Raw genomic sequence first — 19,961 nt, 5'->3', positions numbered from 1 at the left:
GTTGAATTGAGGGTCTGGCTGTCGTTTTCAAAGATCTTTGTCAGTCGCTAATTAGTAAAACAAGACCCGCTCACCGTGTGGTAAACGCTCAGTATGTTAACTTGTACATTACATAGATGTATGTGCAGTGATATTTGAGCTGAGCGTCTCCGTGCTTCGAGCACGTTACAAGTCTAACTTGTTAACATAACATGAGTTCAGACAAACACTTCAGTGCCCGGTATATGACTTACTCGCCCTCTATTACATGGGACTAACATTGTTAATGGCGAAACGTGAGTGTATTTCATATACCTTCGGATAAAATACTGAAATATCGACGAGAGGTCTACTGATCCTCTCTTACAATAGCACAATGTTAACTAACTGCGACCGTGGATAGATATGAATCAAATGATCGAGTTACTAAACAGGGGTGCTCAACTGTTTGGACAGAGATCAAAAAAAGAAAAATAAATCATAATAATATTGTGAATGTTTTCTAAACAAAAAAAAACTATCTTATAAGTTTGTTATCTATAGTAATCTATACTAATATTATAAAGCTGAAGAGTTTGTTTGTTTATTTGTTTGTTTGTTTGAACGCTCTAATCTCAGGAACTACTGGTCCGATTTGAAAAATTCTTTCAGTGTTAGATAGCCCATTTATTTATATGTCATCACGCTACGACCAATAGGAGCAGAGTACCAGTAAAAAATGTTACACAAACGTCTTATGTGACGCAAGCGAAGTTGCCCGGTTCAGCTAGTCTATCATAAGTGTCTAATTTTTACCTAAATCACTAAATTATTTAATTTCGATTTTGATTTTTTGATTATGTAATCACAAGTGCCGTTCGGGTCAGTAAAGTTATATAAATTATTATAAAATGTTTGTGACCTCTGTCTCTAATAGATAGCATCAAAGGTTCGTTAGTTTAAACCATTTAGTGGAATATGGTCTACATATTTATGTATCTATGTTTATCATCGTACCACTGTGGTCTGTGGTGGAATACGACTGCTGATCGTGACTATTCGTGACGTCTCACGTTCGATTCCCGGGTTTGGCAAAGTGCTATTGATATTTCCTAATTTTTATTACCAACTAGCGGGCTGGCCCGACTTCATCTGAGTATATCTAGTACAATATTATCTCGTTGATTCTATTACCGTGGGAATTTAAATCCCATCGATCCCATACAATACAAACATAATTTAATTTTTATTCATTTTATTGTTTTATTTGTACTGCTCGTACATACATTTTCGTAAATCATTTTTATTTATATAGTTTTTGACCTCTATAACTGTTAATGGCAAAACGTGGGTGTATTTCATATACCTCTGCCTTTACCGTAAGGTATAACAGGTGTGATATTAAGAATGTATTATTGTATCTATTGAAATATAATAAAATACGATTGAATATTAATAAGATCCATTGGTCCTGTATGACAACATGTATGACAATGTATGTATGTGAATGAAGCAAGGGAAGTTTGTAAGGATCGTACCAAGTGACGTTCTCTGGTCTATCCCTGCCCGTATGAGAAAAAGGCATGATTTTATTTATGTATGTATGTATGTATATATGTTTGTATGTATGTATGTATGTATGTATGTATGTATGTATGTACAAAGTAGCGTTTCATTCAAACAGTACATTTTTTATCGCAAAGGAAATCTGCATTAACTTGAAATGATGTCACGAAAAGGATGTTTGAGATTATAACTCTTTCAACATATTTGATATAGAAATTAGGTTAATTTTCTATAATCATGAGTTAGTACAGTTATATACATAACTAGCTGACCCGCGCAACTTCGCTTGCGTCACATAAGAGAGAATGGGTGAAATTTTTCCCCGTGTTTGTAACATTTTTTACTGCTGCTCTGCTCCTATTGCCGTAGCGTGATGATATATAGCCTATAGCCTTCCTCGATAAATGAGCTATCTAACACTGAAATAATTTTTCAAATCGTATCAGTAGTTATCGAGATTAGCGCCTTCAAACAAACAAACAAACAAACTCTTCAGCTTTATAATATTAGTATAGATATAGATAGGAAACTTGTTTCAAATATATCTAAATACTACAGGCCGCCCGACTTCGTTCGCGTGGAAACCTTTCCCGTGTAAATCCCAATTCCTCGGGAACTCCGGGATAAAAAGTAGCCTATGTGTTATTCTGGGTCTTCAGCTACTTACATACCAAAGTTCATCGTAATCGGTTCAGTAGTATTTGCGTGAAAGAGTAACAAACATCCATACATACATTCTCACAAACTATCGCATTTATAATATTAGTAGGATATAATATTACATATCTTCACGACTGTACACCATGTTCAAACATGTCATGTCAAGTTAGGAGATAAGTGCGGGCGGAGACAGGCGTAGACATATGTATTAAGGAAAGGAATAGCATAGATATGATGTACTAATATTATAAATGCGGAAGAGTTTGTTTGTTTGAACACGCTAATCTCAGGAACTATTTTGTTTCGTGTCTGGTTGTACTTTGTGTCCGTTGTTTGTATGTTTGTAAAAGTCTCGACACAAGAGCAATTCTTACCCCTGGTTTCTGAGTACATTTAGCGGTAGTTTATCTATTCAATGGCGTTTTTTATATGAATTTAAACGCTATTTAATAGATAAACTACCGCTATGTTACTCTTTCACGCAAAAGTTACGGAACGGATTTTCACTAAACTTAGTGGATAGATAAAATTATAACGTTTCCGAAGGGTATCGTGTTATAACCCAGGTAACTGTGTTGTGGAGGTCCGATAGACAGTCGCTGCATGTACAATACTGGTATTCAGCTGCATCCGGTGAGACTGGAAGCTGACTACAACATAGTGGGAAGAAAGGCTAGACTGATGATGATTATGTTTGTAAAAGTTATTAACGCAAGAGATTTTTAGTGCGGGAGTTGCCTTCAAAAATAAAATGTTTGTTTAATTCGAAGACATATCCATACTATGTCTTTCGCTACTTAGAAATTAATGTTGAAAAAAAGGAATCGCATCAAAAAAGGTACAGCTGACTGAATTTTGAAGATGTTGGGACAAATTTTATAGGATTGATTCATTCAGGTATAAAAGTAGTTATAACTAGCTTCTAGCCGCGACTTTGTTCACATGAAAAGATTTCAAATGTTCAAAAGTATAATATATACATACATAATATCACGCCTTTTCCCCATAGTGGTAGGCAGAGACCAGAGAACGTCACTTGGTACGATCCTTACAAACATCCCTTGCTTCATTCACATACATACATGTTGTCATAATGAATTGAATTAATTAATCAATATAATGTGAATTATATATAATGAATAATTTTGTATATAGAGCAGTGATAGCCGTGTGGTATAAGTTGGTACCTCCCACGCAAATGGTCGCAGGTTCGAACCCGAGGCAACACACCAATGACTTTTCGAAGTTATGTGTGTATTAGAAATAATTGCATGCCCAAAAAATTGTTTAATACATTTATTGGGGGCATGCTAAGTCCTCACCCCGCACTTGGCCAGCGTGGTGGACTCAAGGCCTAACCCCTCCCTCATTACGGGAGGAGACCCTTGCCCAGCAGTGGGACAGTAATGGGCTAAAATAATTCTGTGTATTTCCAAAATAAAGTATGTGTATGAAACAGGTGACCGTCAGCTGCATAAGCCGAGTCACTGATGTTATACATTCTGTATGTTGTATACCTCCGTACCGCGAACCTTGTATACAAGACTCTCTACTAAGTTGTTACACGTACATTTTATATCATACATCACTTGTCAAGATTATCATATTAAATTTTGGACAGCTAGTGATAAATCACTTCCACTTAGATAACATTAATAACTAATTGTAATAGAAGAGCATCACGTTAGAGGCCTGGAGTTCGATTCCCGAGTTGTAAAAGGGTTTATTTCATAAAAAGTCTGTGAACCTGTTATGCTGTAACGGTAATTTTTTTTGAAAAATGTTGTCCCCGAAGTAATACGTTAAAAAATTGTACAATCCCAATAATGTAATGAAGTAATGCGACTGTCTCTGCGGCGCGTTTAATAGTGTATGCGACTGTCGCGCACAGGTCTCGGGTTTGAATCCTGGATTAAGCTTTTCTGAAACGGTGGTAGATAAAAAATATTTTGACGATTTCAAATACTTGATGAAGTTTATGAAATAAAGAATATTTGACTTCGACAAGCCATATTTCTCAGACATTGCCCGGAATTAGAAAGTTCAGGTCGTAGGCTTCCGTTCCTCTGAGAGCTCGTAAAGCCGTCGGTCCTGCGCCTGATCTGTCACTGGTCGTGTCGGTTAAGCCGTCCCAACGGCTTTTTAATGTGATGTAATAGGGAGTGTATCTGTGTATTGGTCACACACTTGGACACTATGAACAAAGTCCTGCTCCATTGGCCAGTTTCAATGATACCGGCTACCGTAGCGGAATAATTGCAGCAGAAGGACATCATCAGATTATGAAGTTTATAAGTACGTATGATTGTTTTTAACTCATAAACTGCTGAAGGGATTTTGGTCTAATTTAAAACACTGACCAATCAAAACAAAGACCAACTAGCCCCCGGTTTCTGAGGTACATTTAGCGGCAGTTTATCTATTCAATAGCGTCAAAACTCCTACAAAAAAGCGCTAATGAATGGATAAACTACCGCTAAATGTACTCAGAAACCGGGGGTTAATCATTTAAAAAAAAAAACTAAAAAAAAATTTACTAAATTCGCACTTAGAAACTATAAATCAGTTGCAACTGCTGACATCAGTTTCAAACAGCAAGCGTGAAGGGTCCTAAGTGGTTGTAAGTAAGATGGACGTCACACACGCGACCGGTACAGTAGTATACAGCGGCCAATTTGTTATAAACTGACATATGCTGATTTGATGCGACTGAATTTCATATTAGACGCTCTCGTGTTAAATTTCATGCACTATGTCAACTACTGAAAGATTATAACTTTTAGATTGCCTCCGTAACGTGGTTTAGGTCGCCATGCCGCCACTATTGCGTCGGTAGGTCGTGGATTTGATTCCCACATGAAACAATTATTTGTGCGATCCACACATTATTGTTTCGAGTCTGGTTTGTAAAAGTCCCCGCGACACAAGAGCAATTCTTAGTGTGGCAGCAATCGTTAAAAAAAAATGCGTTGCTTATTTATTACACACCATTATTGTGCCCGCGGCTTTTCAAGAAAAGGCGGAATTTCCAAAAATCCTCTCTTAGTACTCGTCTACACTTACTAAGGAATGTTCATAGCAAATGTCAAGTTTGTACGCTCAGTAGTTTCGACTGTGTGTTGTACATCAGTCACTCAGTAACGGAAGAGTTTTATATATAAGTATACTAGCTTTTACTCGCGACTTCGTCCACGTGGTTTGTGAATTACGACAGAATTTTCATTCCCTATTTTATCGCCTTGGTAGTAGGATTGATCATTATCCTTTCTTAGCGGATGTCTACGTCATAACATCTACCTGCATGTCAAATTTCGGTCAGATCCGTCCAGTGGTTTGGACTGTGTGTCCATCAGTCAGTAACGGAAGAGTTTTATAAATAACCTAGCTGACCCGCGCAACTTCGCTTGTGTCACCTAAGAGAATGTGTCAAAATTTTCCCCGTTTTTGTAACATTTTTCGTTGCTACTCCGCTCCTAATGACCGTAGCGTGATGTTATATAGCCTATAGCCTTCCTTGATAAATGGGCTATCTAACACTTAAATTTTTCAAATCGGACCAGTAGTTCCTGAGATAAGCGCGTTCAAACAAAAAACAAACTCTTCAGCTTTATAATATTAGTATACATAGCAAGATAGAAGGGACGCTTTTGTCGTCAGCTGTACGTCAATGGGCGAGAGGGAGTCGTCTTGTTAATATCATTGAGTACCGCTTAGTTACCCGTGGCTCTTATTGAAACAAATTCCTTTGGATCTAGTATGCATTTCTTAGTTTTTGGTTACTTACCGCCTAACTAAAATTATAATTCGTTCTATCTATCTATCTATCGTATGGTTAGTGGTCAACCTAGTGTCAAAGTTGTTCAATCCGCTCGAAAGGCTTTTGACATGGCTTAACGACTGTTATCTTAATTGACAACAACCGGGACCGACTTTTTGCGTGCCCTCCGAAGCTCGGAGACGCTCAGTTCGATTACCACTATGCGGTCGCGTCTATAGAATGACCGCGACAACGGTTGCTTACCCCACAGATCGTTTACCGACCGGTGAGCACAACTGGCTATGAGCGTCTCATAATTCGTTTTAAAGACAAATCCCGCACTAAGAATTGATCTTGTGTCACGGGGACTTTAACAAACATACAAACAGCGGACGCAAAGTAGAAGCAGACACGAAACAATTATTTGTCATCGCTTAGCCTTTCTTCCAACTATGTTGTAGTCGGCTTCCAGTCTCACCGAATGCAGCTGAATACCAGTGTTTTACATGGAGCGACTGTCTATCTGACCTCCACAACCTAGTTACCTGGGATTTAACACGATACCCTTCGGTAAGACTGGTTGTCAGACTTTCAAGCTTCTGACTACTGTTAACGACTGTCAAAGATCTTCGAAATTGACAGCCGGGACCCACAATTTAACGTGCCTTCCGAAACTCGGAGGAACTCGATATGTTTAAGATGGTCACCCATCCACAGAACAACTTTGGCAAGCGTAGCCTATCCTCAGAGATCGATCCGCGCGGCAGTTGTTAACTAAGCCACAAGCTCCTCAAAAAATCGAAACAATTATTTGTGAATCACACAAATTTTTGTTTCATGTGGGAATGGTCTGGCTATCACCTTAACCACTGCGCCGCAGAGGCCATCAATCCACTTTAAAAAATTTTTTTTTGAGACTGTTTTTTAGTAAAAATTACAAAACATGACTGTATTTCGTCATCGTACAATTTCTTAAAAACAAATCGCAATTGAAAATTTGCTAGTTCTTTTCATTACAATAAACCAAAATGACTCCTCTACCCACCTTTTAAATTAACAAGCGTGAAAATACAAAGTTCGTTGCCACAGAACCACAGACAATAAAAAACCATAAATCATATTTTTTTCTACTAATTAAAAGACTGAATGACAAGCCGTCTGTGCCTTTATAAAAACATACAATTGACCTGTCAAAATGGTATTGTCAAAACTACGCGCCTAAAAATTCTTTTGTTATTTTTTTTTGTTTCGAAATGGTTCTGTATAAAGTTTAAATAAGCTTCTGAATGTGACTTTGGTTACAAGTGGTTTAACATTTCTTTTATCGTATAGTTAGTGGTGAATCTAGTGTCAAAGTAGTTGAAGTGTTTGTCTGAACTCATGTTATGTTAACAAGTTAGACTTGTAACGTGCTCGAAGCACGGAGACGCTCAGCTCAAATATTACTATGTGATCACCCGTCTATAGAATGATTGCGTTAACGGTGCTTTCTCGAGCGTCTCCGTGCTTCGGAGGGCACGTCAAAGTACCTGTTATTGACAGATAACAGTCGATAAGCCATGTCAAAGGCTTTTGGGACTTGAATAACTTTGACACTAGGTTTACCACTAACCATACGATAAATTAAATGTAAATTGTCCCATCTTTTATTTTGACGTATTTCATAAGTTCACACGATTGCAATGGCCGAGTATAATATAAAATAATAAAGTCTTCTTAGCCGATTTCCGTTTGCAATGAGCATTTCAGAAACCGGTAACGTTGCAGGACTTGGTTTATAGTGTGTTGTGTACAATACACAGATACACTCTCTATTCCATCACTCTCATAGTTTGGTGGGACGGATAACCGACACGACCAGTGAGAGCTCAGGCGCAGGACTGACGGCTTTACATGCTCTCCGAGTTTTAATCACTCAACTAAGGAACTCTCTCAGCCCAGCGGGGTACTGTCATAGAACGACGTTTTAATTAAAAACGACATGTTTTTTTTACTACTATTTGTTGTTATACAATACAAACAAAGTAGAGAGAAAGCTACTGTTTTTATTCAATAGTTTTCATGGTTATTTTGAAACAAATGTCGTGTTTTCGGTAACTATTTCTTGGGAGTTAAAGGTCTTTTGTGTTTCGCTCACCGTGTGGTAAACGCTCAGTGTGTTAACGCGGGCATTTACCTTAAACTAAGCATCCCATTTTTTTAAAATAGTAATTTGAGGGCCTGCACGATCCAATTAGCCCGCGTGGTCGACTCAAGGCCTAATCCCCTTGCCCAGCAGTGGGACAGCAATGGGTTAAGAAAAATGAATAGAATAGAAAGACCCCCTTCGGTCCTTCCAAACTATGAACTTTTGGCCATTTCCTCTGTCTGTCTGTCTCCAGGCTGTATCTCATAAACCGTGATAGTTAGAAAGCTGAAATTTTGCACAAATGATATTGTATGCGTATTTTCGGTTCCGCTATAACAGCAAATACTAACAATTTAAATAAAATATATTAAGGGGGGTCCTCAATAATAAAAGTGTCTTTTTCGTATTTTTGGTACGGAAACCTTGTACGCGAGTCCGAATCGCACTTGACCGGTTCTTTTTTTGTAAGAAATATCAATTTTAAATTTATTTCAAATTCAAAATATCCTCTATTACGTAAACTTCGCTCAAAGTATTTAAAATAGTCATGTATTGTATTCTTTTGTCCGTTTCGGGAAAGCTTGCTTATGAGAAGAGACGGCTTCAACATCGTATACGTTGCATTGCGTTGCGTCACAAACGTCTTGTAGCGTTTGGATAATAACCAGAGGTCAGATGTAAACAAATTTAGCTTCCATATGCATTCAGCTCCATTAGTGCGAGGCGCAATGATAATATTAAGTGCATACCGTCGTTAGGGGTGCCACGACAAAAAACAAAATATTATTTATATTTAACTAGATTTGCCCGCGTGGGATTTCATCTTCTTCGAGTCGGAATGTCCAAAAATCCTCTCTTAGTGCTCCTCTACACTTACTAAGGAATGTTCATAGCAAATGTTAAGTTTGTACGCTCAGTAGTTTCCACTGTGCGTTGTACATCAGTCACTCAGTAACGGAAGAAATTTATATACATTGAAGATTACAAGGGATTTACAATGTTATAAACTAAACACTGGTGTATTTCATATACTAGCCTTCACTTTTGGGTATAATAGGCGTGATATTATGTATGTCAATTATAGGCATTGTAATTTTATTGTAAAACTGTGATGATGATGAAAACATAAATAATGTAAATATAATTGTACAACTCACACGGTCATCTGATTACAAACTAAGCAGAGCTTGTACTGTAAATAACTGATAAACATACTTATATAATTGTAAATACATACTTGTATAGGTACATCAACAAGCTCAGAACAGATACTCGTGCTCATCACACAAATATTAGTCCCGGGTGTGATTGGAATAAAAAATATTTTTTTATGAACGTGCCAACCCTAGCGCTCATATCTTGAGCGTGGTGTTTTTTATCATTACGACTGTTATTATAGGCGCTTGCGCATCTTAATATTAACTTGTATATTATATGTTTGTGCCCTGGTTTTGTCTGTATAATGCCTCTGTGGTCTAGCCTGTGATCTAAAATAACACTTATTAATAATATTATTTTTATCTGATGACAAGCTTGATTTATTTAATGACAAGGTACCAACTCTCCTAACAGCCAGTGAGCATTACCTTCATTCAATCGCAACCCCTAGCATAATGTGAATGTTTGTTATCTTACAATGTTCTATAATTAATTTATATTGTAATGTACCTGTAACTCGGTTAATCTCGGGTTCTGACCTTCTTTCAAAATGAATAATCAAAAATGTAATAAATTTAACCCGTTTATGTCCAACTGCTGGGCGTGGGTCTCCTCTCGTAATGAGGGAGGGGTTAGGCCTTGAGTCCACCACGCTGACCAAGTGCGGGTTGAGGACATTGCATGCCCTCAAGAAATGTGTTAAACAACTTTTGAACATGCAAATTTTTTCTTCACCGCGATCCCCGTATTTCGCTTCAAGTAATTATCTATGCTAGTATTATAAAGCTGAAGAGTTTGTTTGTTTGAGCTCGCTAATTTTAGGAACTACTTGTGCGAATTGAAAAATTATTTTACTGTTGGATAGCCTATTTATAAGGCTATATAACATCACGCTACGACCAACAGGAGCAGAGTACCAGTAAAAAATGTTACTAAAACGGGGAAAAATATGACCCATTCTCTCTTATGTGACGCAAGCAAAGTCCCGCGGGTCAGCTAGTTATTCATATTACAGAAATGGCTTCGAAAACGAACTTCGATTTGCTACTAAGAATATTTCAACAAATTACACACATTGCAGACCACCATAGCAGTTAACGACTGTAACCATACAACTCTGATTATACCATAAAGGTAGCTTGAAGCTTATAAAATACTAAAGCAATTACTCTACGAACAATGTACCCACCCGGGCGTCGAACCCATAAATTCAATTCCAATGCTGGCAATTGATCCGGCGCGACCTTACTCATTGAATTCACTTGGAGTTTCTTACAAATTGGTACTACTGTTTCAGACTGTGAAAGAATTATGAAAAAATGGGGAAAAAAACGTTTGTTGTATTAGCCCTTTAATATTTATTTTTCTGCTTTTATGGTTCCGTACCCAAGGGCTATAAACGGAACCATAATATACTTTTTTCTTGTATTATAATATACTATTACTTGCTGACTCGCGCAACTTCGCTTGTTTCACATTAGAGAATGAGTCAAAATTTTTCCTTTTTTGTAACTTTTTTTACTGGTACTCTGCTCCTATTAGTCGTAGCGTGATGATATATAGCCTATAGCCTTCCTCGATAAATGGGCTATCTAGCACTAAACGATTTTTTAAATCGGGCCAGGATTTCCTGAGATTAGCGCGTTCAAACAAACAAACTCTTCAGCTTTATAATATTAGTATAGATTATAATATTAGTAGGTATAGATTACTAAGCCTCCACTGTCTGTCCGTCTATCACCAGGCTATACCTTATAAACCGTAATAGCTAGGAAGCTGAAATTTTCACAAATTATGTATAATACAATACCACGCCTGTATAATTTAGAAAAAGACTAATACTACTTTGCCCGAACTAGGAAACCAAACCTGAGACTTCGCGGTAAGAAGTAAGATACTCTGCCGACAGCATCAGCTTATACCATTGGCATTTAACTGAACTCATGTTATGTTAACAAGTTAGACTCGTAACGTGCTCGAAGCACGGAGACGCTCAGCTCAAATATCACTGCACGTACATCTATGTAATGTACAAGTTAACACACTGAGCGTTTACCACACGGTGAGCGGGACTATTTAAGGGACTTTAAAAACTTGTGTGGACTGAAGTCCCCAGGGACTTTATGTTCAACAGATGTTAATAAACCACTAAAATAGTGACGTAAGCATACAATTTCACACATGGTTGATTCTTTGAGTGCATTTTGTAAAATAATTGATTTTATATAAAAGGTTTATACAGGATGTGTTTTATAAGTGACTCTATAGCGCAGAAGTTGACTGTTACTGCTTTATAAAGTTCCCGGTTGAAACAAAATTATTTCAAGTTTCGATGGACAGTCGCTGCATGTACAATACTGGTATTCAGCTGCATCCGGTGAGACTGGAAGCTGACTACAACATAGTTGGAAGAATGGCTAAGCTGATATATAACTGCACGTTTGTCTGTGTGGTTAACGTGGTCACCTCGACGCATTAACCGTAGCGCCGCGTGTGGTTCCAATCACACCCGGGACGATTATTTAACTATGTTGGTTCGGTTTCCAGTCTCACCGGATGCAGCTGAATACCAGTATTGTACATGCAGCGACTGTCTATCGGACCTCCACAACACAGTTACCTGGGTTATAACACGATACTATAGTCTTTAAAATATAGCTTGATTAGAATGACAGATGTCAAACTGTTTTGACTAGGGTTGTAGAACTATTGATCAAAATCGATAGCGAAAAAATCGAATCTAAAATAATTATATTCGATTCAATTATTTTTGAATTAGCTTTTTACGAATTGTTGTTGTGAATCTTATTGTTTAAGCAAATTCGTATAGGACGACCAGCCCTACTTTTAACACCGCACGGAGACCTCTCCTAGTTAAGTATTAATTAGGATCAATTAAATAAAACAATGAAAACAGTTAAATAAAATTAATTTATTCAGTTAATGGTGCAATTCTGATGATAGGGATGAGGATGATAGTAATATGGGATGCGCAGTTAATGGTGCGCATCCTAAATCAGTATCATCCTCATCGCTGTCATCAGAATCGCTGGAACAATCTTGGAGATTAATTATTAATTCTTGGTCACGAATAGTATCAAAGTGTACTTCGCGATTAACGATTAATCAGATGATTTACTCTTATCTATTGTGTCTCCTCACTAAATTTTTTGCAACATGACGTAGCCTTGTAGAGAGGTTGAAAATTATTAGGTTTATTTTTAAGACTAAAGAAAATAGTACTGATTTTTAGTTTTAAGGCTGATTATATTGAATTATTCTGATTTCTTATTGAGGATCTGTATTTAAAAAATAGTTATAATGCTAGACAAGACAGATTTTTCGTGTTTCAATTTGTAATACTCGTTAGACGTCACTACAAAGTTGTGTTCCCTGTTTTGCTTAAACTGTCATTTTAATCAAGCTATATTTTAAAGAGTATAAGTAACACTGCTTGTCAGACTTTCAAGCTTCTGACAACTGTTAACAACTGTCAAGAATCTTTGAAAATGATCCACTATTTAACGTGCCATTCGAAACACGGGGGTACTGATATGCATAAGACGGTCACCCATCCTCATAAAAACTTCAGCAAGCGTAGTTTAACCTCAAAGATCGATCCGCGCGGCTGTTGTTAACTAAGCCACGAGCTCTTCACACTAAACACTAATGACTTTTCGAAATCATTAATAACAGAAATAAATTATTATAGTGAAGGGAAACCTTGCATGTCTGAGAGTTGTTTAACAGTTCTTGAAGGTATGCAAACTTGATTGTATTTTATACACTTCTACCTATACCTTTTGGTAAAACATGCATGATGTTATTCCATACTTATTAATAACTAACGGCCCGCCCCGGTTTGCCCGGTTTAAACAACATCACTTTAACACATAAACCTTCCCCTTCAATTACAGTATCTATTAAAAAAACCGCATCAAAATTCGTTGTGTAGTTTTTAAGATATAAGCATACATACAGACATAGAGACAGACGCGACAGACTTTGCTTTAAACTATGTAGTGATATTAAAAATCTATTACTATCCCACTGCTGGGCAAGGGTCTCTTTCCGTAATATGGAATGGTTTATTCCTAGAGCCCACTATACTAACTACGTTATAAATAAATGCGAGAGACAACTTGATTATCCGTCTTTTAAGCTTAAACGAATAAACCGATTTGGATAAAACTTTGGTCTACTGATAGATAAATACATCGGATACATAAATAGGCTCTTATATACAAAATGAGCGTAGTCACAAGCCAAATCTATTTAATAGGTCGGGGAAAAAGGTTTTTCGCATTATAAATAGTATGTATGAACTTGTAATAAAATCTTTTCTCTACACAAAAAAAGCTCGATATTTGCGCACCTCGCGAGCTCACTGAAAGAAACCTAATGAACCGTGTACTCATTTGTGATTATTTAAGCCAAAGAGATTTTATTACAAGTTCATACATACTATAATGCGAAAAGACTTTTTCCTCGACCTAATATTTTAATTATTTTTTTAATATAAAATAAAAAAGCAACACCCTATACATCAAAAAGGGTGTTCAAAAAAAACTATTTCAAAAGAATAATTCACACTATAAATGTGTTAAGACAAAAGAACAATTATTTACAAAAGAGTGCAACTTCGATTCTCGGTTCAGTCAACCGGTGTAAAGAGCTATTGTGCTTTATTGCTGTTTAATCGGCCCGTTGAGGGCCGGGGTTCGGTGCCTGAGTGATGAAATATTTTTATGGGAATTTTTATGGGATTTTGTAGGCGTGGCGTTAGTATGTATGGAAATAAAATATGGTGTTAGTTTGTATGTTTGTTAGTTATCTAGGTAACGGCTCGACCTAATTTAGTAGGATTGATGTTTTTGCTGTCAATTGATTATTTTATACTTAAGTTTAAGCGTTTTAAAACATTTGCATGATTTTAGTGTTACACAGTTTTTCAGTACTCAACGTGCGCTGAAAAGCGCTAAGTTATGGTTACAGATGTATCACTTTTGCTACACACAATTTGTATACTAACAATTTGCTAAAAATAGACAGCTAGGAACATTTTTAGAGTAAAATACTTAGTTAAACCGTCACATACAGTTAGCTAGCAAACAATCTGCGACTAATAGGTTCTTAAATAAATTACTTTTAAATAGTCTGCCTTATTCTGTTCGCCAGCTAACAATTTGCCGCAAATAGTTTGCCACAAATTTTAACAAATATCTTTCCTAATATTAGTTTTTCTTTTCAGATAACAACAATGACCTAACAACATTCGCGTAAAGTTAGCCTCGCGGTCTGCCGCGATGTATACGCTACGTGTGACGCTAGCGTGCGCTCTGCTGCTGTTTGCAGCTCACGTTACGCGCGGCGCGAACTGTCCGTGGGCGTGTAGTTGCCGATCGTCTGCCGCCGACTGTGCGCATAGAGGCTTGTTGCACGTTCCGAAGAGATTGCCGACCGATTCGCATCGATTGTGAGTATATAAGAATAATAAATATATATAAGATACTAGAGGCCACCCGCGACTTCATCCGCGTGGAAACCATTCCGGTGTAAATCCCGATCCCTCGGGAACTCCGAGATAAAAAGTAGCCTATGTGTTATTCTGGGTCTTTATCTACCTATATACCAAATTTCGTCGTAATCGTTTCAGTAGTATTTGCGTGAAAGAGTAACAAACACCCATCCATACATTATCATAAACTTTAGCATTTATAATATCAGTAGGATATAAGATGTGAGAAAAAAAAGATTTTTTGTCTAGAATGTTTTATCCCCTATTTCAACCCTTTAGGGGGTCGATTTTCGGAAAGGACATTGCTTGAGTTAGGCCTAAGATTTATAGCTATATTTATGCAAAAGCTCAACAAAATTGGTAAAGTAGATTAACTGTAAGAACACAGACTTATTGCTACACATCTATACTAATATTATAAAGCTGAAGAGTTTGTTTGTTTGTTTGTTTGTTTGTTTGTTTGTTTGTTTGAACGCGCTAATCTCAGGAACTACTGATCCGATTTGAAAAATTCTTTCAGTGTTGGATAGCCCATTTATTGAGGAAGGCTTTAGGCTGTATATCTTCACGCTACGACCAATAGGACCAGAGCAGCAGTAAAAAATGTTACAAAAACGGGTAATAATTTGATCTATTCTCTCTTATGTGCCGCAAGCAAAGTTGCGCGGGTCAGCTAGTTTATAATATTAAGTGTGGATTACTGTTAAAACTCCTTAAAAAAATCTGATAAAAATTTAGTACACACAATATATCTTATAACCTACATTGCCACAAAAAACATTATTAACCTCGGAAAATGTTTTCACGCGGAAAATATTGAAGAGAACTAGTTTAAAAATAAACGTATTTTTCAACCCCATAATAAACCCACCAAAACTACAATTTATACAAAAAAAAACTACCCCAAAACTTGAACATATTGATTTGGTACATGTATAGCAATTTTCCGCGAACACCCCATTGATCGGGGGTGAGAAACCCATAGTAATAAACCCTAATACGTTGAGTTTCAGAACATGGGGAGGAAATACCCATAAAAATATGGAAAGACTTTGTTAAATGTAGACTTGACTTTCTTGCTTAAAACCCGCGGCTTTGCCTGAGTTATTTGAATCATCATCATTTATTTGTCGTATGGTTAGTGGTCAACCTAGTGTCAAAGTTGTTCAAGCCCGAAGGCCTTTGACGTGGCTTAACGAATGTTATCGTATTGATAACAACCGGGACCGACTTGTTACGTGCCCTCCGAAGCACGGAGACGCTCAGTTCAAATACCACTATGCGGCCACCCATCTATGGAATGTCCGCGCCAAGATTGCTTAACCCACTGATCGTTTATCGACCGGTGAGTGTGTTGCCTCGGGTTTGATCCTGCAACTACATACGTGGGATATATCAACTTATACCACTCGGCGATTCAGTAGTTTAGGCGTGATTGAGTAACAAACAGACAGACAGACAGAGTTAATTTCGCATATATACTAATATTATAAAGCTGAAGAGTTTGTTTGTTTGTTTGTTAGTTTGTTTGAACGCGCTAATCTCAGGAACTACTGGTCCGATTTGAAAAATTCTTTCAGTGTTAGATAGCCCATTTATTGAGGAAGGCTAAAGGCTATATATCATCACGCTACGACCCATAAAAGCAGAGTACCATTGAAAAATGTAACAAAAACGGGTAAAATTCTGACCTATTCTCTCTTATGTGACGCAAGCGAAGTTGCGCGGGTCAGCTGGTATGGATTGTCAAGACGCGTCTACATTTCTCTCACTCTATGAACAGTAGGGTTCCGATTACCTTTTATAAAAGTAATATCGATAGCAAAATTGTTAGGAAAGTTATTCTAAAACATTTGTCTGTAGGTAAGGCTTTTACATATTAGGTCGGGGAAAAAGTCTTTTCGCATTAAAGTATGTATGAACTTGTAATAAAATCTCTCTAGCTTCAAGAACAAAGAACAGTCTGACAAGCAGTGTTACTTAGTATCGTGTTATAACCCAGGTCACTGTGTTGAGGAGGTCCGATAGACAGTCGCTGCATGTACAATACTGGTATTCAGCTGCATCCGGTGAGACTGGAAGCTGACTCCGACATAGTTGGACAGGCACAAATACGCACTTTTACCCCAGGAATTATTTTGGGAACAAGGGTACTACTACTAAATTTATTTTGTTCCCGTACACTTTTGTACTTATCTGTATCTAAGGGTGGGTTCATATTAGTAGTTCCTTTGTCATGACACGTGCCGCCAATATGTCCACTGTATAAACAACTTATTCACCGCGAAATATATTAGATTGATTCAAATGTTCTTGTAACTTGTGGAGGAGCTCGTGGCTTAGTTAACAACAGCCGCGCTGGCCGATCTTAAAGGTAAGCTACGCTTGCCGAGGTTGTTCTGTGGATGGGTAACCATTTTATACGTTCCTTAGTGTGCCGGAAGAGCTACGCTTGCCGAGGTTGTCCTGTGGATGGGTGACCGTCTTATACGTATTGAGTTTCCCTGTGTTTCAGAAGGCAAGTTAAATTGTGGGCTGTCATTTTCGAAGATCTTTGACAGTCGTTAACAGTAGTCAGAAGCTTGAAAGTCACAACACAGTTACCTGGGTTATAACACGATACTAAGTAAGACTGGTTGTCAGACTTTCAAGCTTCTGACTACTGTTAACCACTGAAAAAGTGTGAATTGAAAATTTAACGTGCCTTCCGAAATACGGAGGAACTCTTTATGTATAAGATGGTCATCCACCCACAGGACAACCTCGGCAAGCGTAGCTTAACCTCAGAGATTTAACGGCTGTTGTTACTTAACCACGAGCTCTTCCAATGTACTGAATAGTGACTGGGTCGTTGTCAAATTTTGCGCAGCCAATTACGGTGTCTGAAAATCGGAAAAACATATAAAATGTTGATATTTGTAATGTGTCTAAACTATATTAACTATTAAAAAATGATGATGTGGTATATGAGCAATGAAATTACGAGAATTATATATTCTGTAATACCAATAAAATATTTTCTTCTTGGGACAAAGTGACTATCAATTTGACGTACACTAGTTGTCAACTGAAATACATAATACGCATACAGAGCCACGATGCAGTACCTCAGTTTTTCACCAAAGGGGGGGAGAACCTCCCCCTACACGAAGCGAGGCAATAAACCATACATATTCATAAAAAGGCTCTTTTTCCTAAATTAAACAAAGAACTTCCGGTACAGATAAAAAAGAAAATTTGCATTTCCGGTCGCCTTTCGTGGTTATGTAAATCGTAGGGTAATAATTATTTAAGGGTGGTTTTTTAAAACTAGCTTTTGTATGCTACTTCACCCGTTTTAAGAGAATACACCCATAGCCAGTTGCGCTCACCGTTCGGTAAACGATCTGTGGGTTAAGCAAACCTTGGCGCAGTCATTCCATAGATGGGTGACCGCATAGTGGTATTTGAACTGGGCGTCTCCGTGCTTCGGAGGGCACGTAAAAAGTCAGTCCCGGTTGTTGTCTATTAAGATAACAGTCGTTTAGCCATGTCAAATGCCTTCGGGCGCCTTGAACAACTTTGACACTAGGTTGACCACTAACCATACGATGAGAGAGAAAGAAGAGAATACATACATAATATCACGCTTGTTGTACACAAAGGTGTGGGCAGAGATTTATGAAATACATACATCGTTACCATTACAAGATTCAAAGAAAATTCAAACAGGCTAATATAATTTACTAAAGCCTTATTTCTGACCCGGGAATTGAAGCAGGGACCTCTAGATGTGCAATCGAATACTGGTATTGGAAAATCCATGAAAATACGAATATTCAGTGACGAAGTTCGAGTCCCGGCCCGGTAAATTACTTATGTATATTCAATATATAATATTAACTATATTTTTTAACTAATAATAAGACAATGAAGACTCAGGTTCAAACATGTATATATTTTCGAAAGAAATAATCTAATTTTATTTTTTTCTTTCAATAATATATTTCCCTAAGAGGCTCAAATTGGAGAAACGCGAGCAAAGCTATGTGTGTCAACTAATATATTATGCTAACAATTTGCCAAATTTCATCAAAACCATTTCAGCCATTTACACACAAAAACTAAACAAAGAACATTCAAAATAAACTCAAATCTCAATCAAACTGAAAATACACAGCTTCTTCAATAGTCAAAGACAAAGTTTTCTGCTTGTTCTCATTTAATATAAAGCGTAATAGTACAAAGGATTTGTCCGCGTGATTTAGTCTCAAACGCTTTATGAAGAGGGTGCCTTAGGCTAAGTGGGGTGAGCAGAAATACGCCTTTTATAAGGACAATATTTTAACTGCATGTTTGTCTGTGTGGTTAACGTGGTCACCTGGCCACAATAATACCGCCGCGTGTGGTTCCAATCACACCCGGGACTAATATTTGTGTGATGAGCACGAGTATCTGTTCTGAGCTTGTTAATGTATCTATATAAGTATGTATTTACAAGTATATAAGTATGTTTATCAGTTATTTGGTTACAGTACAAGCTCTGCTTAGTTTGGAATCAAGTGACAATGTGTGAGTTGTCCGATGATATTTTAGTAAAACCGTTGATTAGATTACAAACTAAGCAGAGCTTGTACTGTAACCAAATAACTGTTAAACATACTTATATACTTGTAAATACATACTTATATAGCTACATGAACAAGCTCAGAACAGATACTCGTGCTCATCACACAAATACTTGTCCTACAATTTCAAATCAACACAGTCACCGTATCACGTTTCCTTATCTACCATCTTCCATCTCTCTCACACAGTCTCTAATATCCCAATATACTATATAACATCACGATAGTATTCCCTAAGGGTATAAGCAAAAGTGTTTTAATTTACTTCTTTCTTATAATTCTGAAACATTTTTTGAAGGAATGTAAAGTCTCACTTGATCGGCGTGATTTCTCTTAATTTCTCTCATAACGGGAGGAGATTTTTATATGTAATAAATATATTTAATTAATTCGTCGTTTAGTTACATACATATATATATATAAAATCACGCCTTCATAAAGAACAATAAATAAAACATTACACACACTGCCACGTATTTGACATTTGTCTATATACATAGAGCACTGACATAGACACCGTTTTATATGTTTACTTTCTTCAGTAAGATCTCTTACTGAATGTCATAGATTTCGATATTAAATTACTTATAATTTAAATTAATTATAGTC

The 19,961-nt window shown here is 37.1% G+C and overlaps 1 protein-coding gene across 1 annotated transcript in view; it reads left to right on the top strand.

Annotated features, from left to right (window-relative positions):
* The window catches only part of sli (slit guidance ligand), a 113,280-nt gene that overhangs the window by 26,619 nt on the left and 66,700 nt on the right, over window positions 1-19,961 (top strand). The window contains exon 2 of the mRNA XM_076133444.1: window positions 14,479-14,703. Coding sequence (XP_075989559.1) covers window positions 14,534-14,703 — 170 coding nt within the window. The 5' untranslated portion in view covers window positions 14,479-14,533. The remainder of the gene's footprint in view (window positions 1-14,478; window positions 14,704-19,961) is intronic.

This window comes from Anticarsia gemmatalis, chromosome 29, assembly GCF_050436995.1.
Source record: "Anticarsia gemmatalis isolate Benzon Research Colony breed Stoneville strain chromosome 29, ilAntGemm2 primary, whole genome shotgun sequence".
Taxonomy (NCBI): Eukaryota; Metazoa; Arthropoda; class Insecta; order Lepidoptera; family Erebidae; genus Anticarsia; species Anticarsia gemmatalis.
Note: the sequence above shows the minus strand (reverse complement) of the source record. Positions and strands in the feature narration are given on the sequence as shown.